This window comes from Chiloscyllium plagiosum, unplaced genomic scaffold, assembly GCF_037043375.1.
Source record: "Chiloscyllium plagiosum isolate Xiang-an unplaced genomic scaffold, Cpla_swu_hap1 HiC_scaffold_35, whole genome shotgun sequence".
Lineage (NCBI taxonomy): Eukaryota > Metazoa > Chordata > Chondrichthyes > Orectolobiformes > Hemiscylliidae > Chiloscyllium > Chiloscyllium plagiosum.
In genome coordinates this window covers 61792752-61798915 of record NW_028270173.1, presented here as the reverse complement: position 1 = coordinate 61798915, position 6164 = coordinate 61792752, and the positions used below count along the sequence as shown (strand labels likewise).

The 6164-nt window shown below is 44.1% G+C and overlaps 1 protein-coding gene across 3 annotated transcripts; it reads left to right on the top strand.

Moving 5' to 3' along the window:
* The first annotated feature begins 230 nt into the window (after positions 1-230).
* LOC122541584 (uncharacterized) lies at positions 231-5378 on the top strand. 3 transcript variants are annotated; one of them, XM_043678429.2, is made up of 2 exons: positions 231-452; positions 2573-5378. In XM_043678429.2, the coding sequence occupies exon 2, from the start codon at positions 2974-2976 to the stop codon at positions 4558-4560; it is 1587 nt and encodes a 528-aa protein (XP_043534364.2). In that variant the 5' UTR covers positions 231-452; positions 2573-2973; the 3' UTR covers positions 4561-5378. The 3 variants fall into 3 exon arrangements, with proteins under 3 accessions (XP_043534364.2, XP_043534362.2, XP_087835848.1); XM_043678427.2 differs by lacking the exon at positions 231-452 and adding an exon at positions 2042-2474; XM_087979722.1 differs by lacking the exon at positions 231-452 and having other exon boundaries at positions 2970-3061; positions 3113-5378.
* The last annotated feature ends 786 nt before the right edge of the window (positions 5379-6164 follow it).

The following is a 6164-nucleotide window of genomic DNA, read 5'->3' as shown; positions in this document are numbered from 1 at the left end:
AGTGATGATAACGCCATTGAATGTCAAGGGTCAGTGTTAGATTGTCTCTTAGTGGTGAATGTGTGGCATTTTGCGGCACGATAGTTACTTGTTATGTGTCAGCCCAACCCTGGCTACGATCCAGTTCTTGTTGCACTTGAGCAGGTATCAATCTAACCAGCAGCGAGTTTTCCCCTTGATTCCGATTGAGTCTAGTTTTAAGTAGACTGAATGATGCCACATTCTGTCAAATGCAGCCTTGATGTCCAGGACTCTCACTCTCACCTCATCTCTGGAATTCAGATCTTTTATCCATGTTTGCACCAAGGCTGTAATGAAGTCGGGATTGAGTCACCCTGGCTGAACCCAAACTGGGCGTCACTGAGAAGACCATTGCTGAGCAGATGCTGCTTGATAGCACTGTTGATGACACCTTCCACCACTTTCCTGATGATCGAGAGGAGACTGAAAAGGTGATAATTTTTTGGGTTGGATTTTGCCTTTTTTTTGTACACAGGACATACCTTGGCACAGTTTAACATTGTTGGGTCGATGTCACTGTTGTCGAGATGCTAGTGTTATAGCTATATTGGAATAGCTTGGCTAAGGGCATAACAAGTGTTCAGCACTATTACTGGAAAAATGTCAGAGTCTATAGCTTTTACAGAATCCAGTGTCTCCAACTGTCTTTTGATATCATGTGGAGTGAATCAAATTGGCTGAAGACTGTCATCTATGATTTTGGAGCAGCCTACTGGAGCAGACTGAAATGGACAATCCACTTGGCACATCTGATTGAAGATTATTGCAAATTCTTCAGCTTTATCTTTTGCATTGATATATTGGGCTGCCCTATCTTTGAGAATGGGGAGAGTTTTGGAGTCCTCCTCCAGTGAGTTGCTTAATTGTCTATCAGCATTCACAACTGGATATGGCACGATTGCAGTGCATTGATCTGATCCGTTGATTGCTTAAATGTCTCTCTCTCACTTGCTAATTATGCTGTTTGGCGCATTAGTAGTCCTGCTTGAGAGCTTTAAGATGTTGACAGATAATGTTTACGTCTGCCTGCGACTGGCGTGCCGACCTGCATGCTTCATTGAACCAGGGTTGGTCCCCTGGCTTGATTGTAATGGCAGGTTGGGAGCGATGAGAGGCCATGAGGTTGTGGGCAGTGTTGGAGCATGGTTCTGCTGCTGCTCATGGCTGACAGTGCCTCTTGGATTCCCAGTTTCTGAGTTGTTAGATCTGTTTGAAGTCTGTCCCAATTAGCATGGTGATAGCTGGAGGTTATTCTCAGTCTGAAGGAAGGACTTCATCTCCACAAGGACTGTACGGTAGTCACTCTTACTGATTCTGTCATCGACAGATGCATCTTCAGCAGGCATATTGGTGAGGTTGAGGTCAGGTATGTTTTTCCCTCTTGTTGGTTTCTTCACCAGATTAGATTAGATTAGATTCCCTACAGTGTGGAAACAGGCCTTTTGGCCCAACCAGTCCGAAGAGTAACCCACACAGACCGACTTCCCCTCTGACACCTAACACTATGGGCAATTTAGCATGGCCAATTCACCTGACCTGCACATCCTTGCACAATGTTGCTTGTCTGGCACCTTCATCCTTTCGACTCGACAACTCGATCTGTAGTGCTGCTGTTGAGTCACCCTTTGTGATGGATACTGAAATCACACACCCAGAGTACAATCTGTGCCTTTGTCACCCTTAATGCTCCCCGCAAGTGTTGTCCAATATGATTCTTCAGTTGAAAGAGGATTGTCTGTGATAATCTGCCAGAGATTTTCTTGCCCATCTTTGATGGCATGCCATGATATTTCAGGTTGAGGACTCCCAGAGCAGTTCGCACCTGACAGGATATCAACTGTTCTACCACCTTTGTTGGGCCTGTCCTGCCGATGGGACAGGAAGTATGTGCAGATGGTGCAGATGTTGTCTGCAACATTACCTGTAAGGTATGATTCCATGTGTATGACTGTGAGGCTGTTGCATGATTAATCTGTGAGACAGTTCTCCCAATTTTGGCACTAGCACCCGTAAAGACAACTTTGCAGAATGAATAGTGCTGAGTTTGTTGTTGTCATTTTCGGTGCCGAAGTTGATGCCAAGTCTATCCCAGTTAATTCCTTTCTTCCTTTCTAGCAGTTGATATGGGTGACTCGTTGGAACATTTCAAAGGGTCAGTAACTTCACCCACATGGCTATGTGTCTGGAGTTACTTATTGGACAGAAAATGGAAGAACAATAGTTTGCTTCCTGAAAGGACATGAGTGAATCATATCGGTTTTATGCAGAGAAATGTATAATGCCCTGCTTTGTCATGTTTCCTGATCAATTAACTGTCTGTGGAACTAGAAATAGATCTATAGACTGAGTTTTGCTAATGGAGACCACAACAGTTCAAGAAGATGGCTCATCACTACCTTCTCAAGGACATTTGGGGATAGACAACAAATACTGGACTTGCCAGTGATCCCCAGGTACCATGAAAATACAAATTATAAAAAAAATTGAGGAACTCTATGTCTTTCAAAATGAGGAGTTTGAGGAAATCATGTTTCCTTTTCCTGTTTTCCAGAAGGATTGCCTTACGCTACATCAGAGAGTCCAGAGTGGATCGATACAGAGATAGATCCTGACCACCAAACAAGGAACAACTGCACAATTGTCAGAAGCCATCCAGCCTTGCACCGTGAAACTATTATCTGGAAATCAACTAGATTAAGGGAGCTTTGACACATCATCAGATCTAAAACTGGTCAGCGGTGTGGAGCCTTCCATCAGAACCAACCTTTCTAAAGGTTCGGCTGTGGGTGATCGGTCAGGGTGAGGTTGTGAAGATGTGTGAGGGATTCTAAATATGTTGAGAGCTACAAGAATCACTGACTCATTCAACCAGGACAGAGGCTGTTCTAATGTGAGGTGAATGAAGAGGTCTCCACAGGCTTAGAAAATCTCCTCATATGCAAAGAGAGCAACATGCAAGAGAAACCATTCAAGTGTGACATGTGTGACCAAGCTTTCAGACTGTCATCAGCACTTGTGACTCATCAACACATTCACACTGAGAAGAAGTTGTTCAAATATGACCTGATCACTCAACAATCTGCTCACACGAGGAAGAAATCATTCACGTGTGAGGTGTGTAACAAATCATTCTCACGGTCATCAGATCTTCGCACACACCAGCGCACTCACACAGGGGAGAAACCCTTCACGTGTGAAGTATGTGACAAATCATTCTCAAAATCCGGAAACCTCCACATACACCAGCGCATTCACACCGGGGAGAAACCATACACTTGTAACATTTGTGGCCAATCATTCTCCCAGTTATGGCAACTTCACAGACACCAGCGCGTCCACACAGGAGAGAAACCATTCATGTGCGAAGTTTGTCACAAATCGTTCTCTTATTCATCAGTGCTGCGCATTCACCAACGCATCCATACAGGTGAGAAACCATTCCACTGCAAGGTGTGTGACAAATCATTCACATGCTCAGGCGCTCTCCGTACGCATCAACTCACCCATACAGGGGAGAAACCATTCCTGTGCAACATGTGTGACAAATCGTTCTCATGGCCATCAGAACTTCATTCACACCAGCGCACTCACACAGGGGAGAAACCCTTCACGTGTGAAATCTGTGACAAATCATTCTCAAAATCCGGAAACCTCCACATACACCAGCGCATTCACACTGCGGAGAAACCAAACACTTGTAACATTTGTGACCAAACATTCTCCCAGTTTTGGAAACTTTGCAGACACCAACGTATTCACACAGGAGAGAAACCATTTGCATGCAAAGTGTGTGACAAGTCATTCTCTTATTCAACAGCCCTACACGTTCATCAACGTACTCACACAGGAGAGAAACCATTCACATGCGAAGTGTGTGACAAATCATTCTCTTATTCATCAGCCCTCCACATTCACCAACGCATCCATACAGGAGAGAAACCATTCACGTGCAAGGTCTGTGACAAATCATTCACATGCTCAAGTGTTCTCCGTACACATCAACTCACCCACACAGGGGAGAAACCATTCCTGTGCAACGTGTGTGATAAATCGTTCTCACGATCATCTACGCTCCATGCTCACTACCAGATCCACACTGGGGAAAAGCCATACATGTGTGAGATATGTGATAAATCATTCTCCCAGTTAGGGAATCTCCACAGACACAGACGCACTCACACAGGGGAGAAACCGTACAAGTGCGAGGAGTGTGACAAAGCATTCTCTGACCCATCGACCTTGCTGCTCCATCAGAGAACACACACGGGGGAGAAACCCTACACATGTGAAGTGTGCAGCAAATCCTTCTCACAGTTAGCGACCCTCCGCAGGCACCAACGTATACACACGGGGGAGAAAGCGTTCACATGCGAGGTGTGTGACAAACCATTCTCTGACTCATCAAGACTCCTGCTCCATCAGAGAATTCACACAGAGGAGAAACCATACATGTGTGAGATGTGCGACAAATCATTCTGTCAGTTAGCACACCTCCGCAGGCACCAACACACTCATACGGGAAAAAGGCGTTACATGTGACTTATGGGGCATATCATTCTTAGTCTCACCACCAACATGAACAGATGACTTTTCTCTGATTGGTTACCTCCATGCATTTTCCATGTGATGATTTTCAGGTTGAACCAGGCATCGCCTCTGTGTATTTTGAACATTGGTGTTTCAGGGTAAAGTGAGCCAGTTCTCAGTACTGGGTGTGGGGTAAAGTGGGATCTTACTTTAGCTGACGAGGTGAATTATATACGGATCCTCATCAGGTGTCAAGTGTTTGATGAATACCATGGGGAATGTTTGTACTCACCTGTCTGAGAGGACTACTATCTTGAATATGTGAGTGGGGATGAGTCTGTACAGACCTGAGTTCCCTCAGCCTACGATATCTCAATGAATTACTGGTGAGGTATGATCACGTTACACTCTTTCAACATTTATGGCATGATCTGGAAACAGTCTTGAGTCATTTTTCAAATAGTCATAGAGATGTACAGGATGAAATAGAGACTTTGGTCCAACTCGTCTATGCCAACCAGATAACCTGAATTGAACTCGCCTCATTTGGCTGCACTTGACCCATATCCCTGTAAATCCTTCCTATTCATTTACCCATCCAGATGCCATTTACATGTCATTCTACCAGCCTCCACCACTTCCTCTGAAAGCTCATTCCATACATGCACTACCTTTGATTGAAAAAGTTACCCCATAGGTCCCTTCTAAATCTTTCTTCTCTCACCGTAATGAGAGTTTTATATAAGCTGAATTATTGTGTTGATGTTTATCTGCTGATTCATCAATCTTCTGTGTAGATTTATTCAATAAATTAAACCCAAACAAACTAACCCAAAGTATTGCTGATTTGTCAGCATTGTGTGTTCCTTATTCACTGAAACTCTCAGGATACTACAGTAAGACTATCACTTTTTGTAATGCAGAATACATGGCAGCTCGCACACTGTAGCCTCTCCTCCTCCCAAGCTGTGGAAGTAATGTGTTCATTTTTTCTGGCATCGATGTTCAGATTTGCCTTAGCCAGAACATTAGATATAACTAACAAGGTCCTCTATGACAGTGTCATGAGAGCTTTTACATTCACTTGAGAGTGCAGATAGCCCTAACCAAGTTGATACCTCTGATAGTGCAGCACTCTTTCAGCACTGCATTGGAAGTGTGAACTCTGGCATTGATTATCTGGAGTGACACTTGAACCCACAGCTTCTTCACTCAGAGACAAGAAAGCTAACTGAGCTACAGCTGATGCTGAACTCTTAATATTTCTGTTTTATTAGATTCAGTCTTGAGGGTTTCAGTCCCAAGGCTGTGGAAGAAATGTTTCTCCCCACTATAAACTGGCAACTGCAAGTTGATTTTGGTTTAATATGATAACTATTTAGTCCTAAAGTTCCCTCTAAGCCGTCCATCCATTCCAGGAGATCTCTGCTCAAGAAAATAAGATTGAAACAATTCCATTAGCTATCTCTGCCAGTTCCTTCCTTTCACTATCCTGCCTGGACAAGCTTGTATTCTTGCTCCCAAGCTTTCACCCTGAACTCACAGCTTTGTCCAGTTTCTCTCAGAACTGAAAACCAAGTGAGGAGATGGTGAGTGAAGGAGCAGCTTTTATGCAA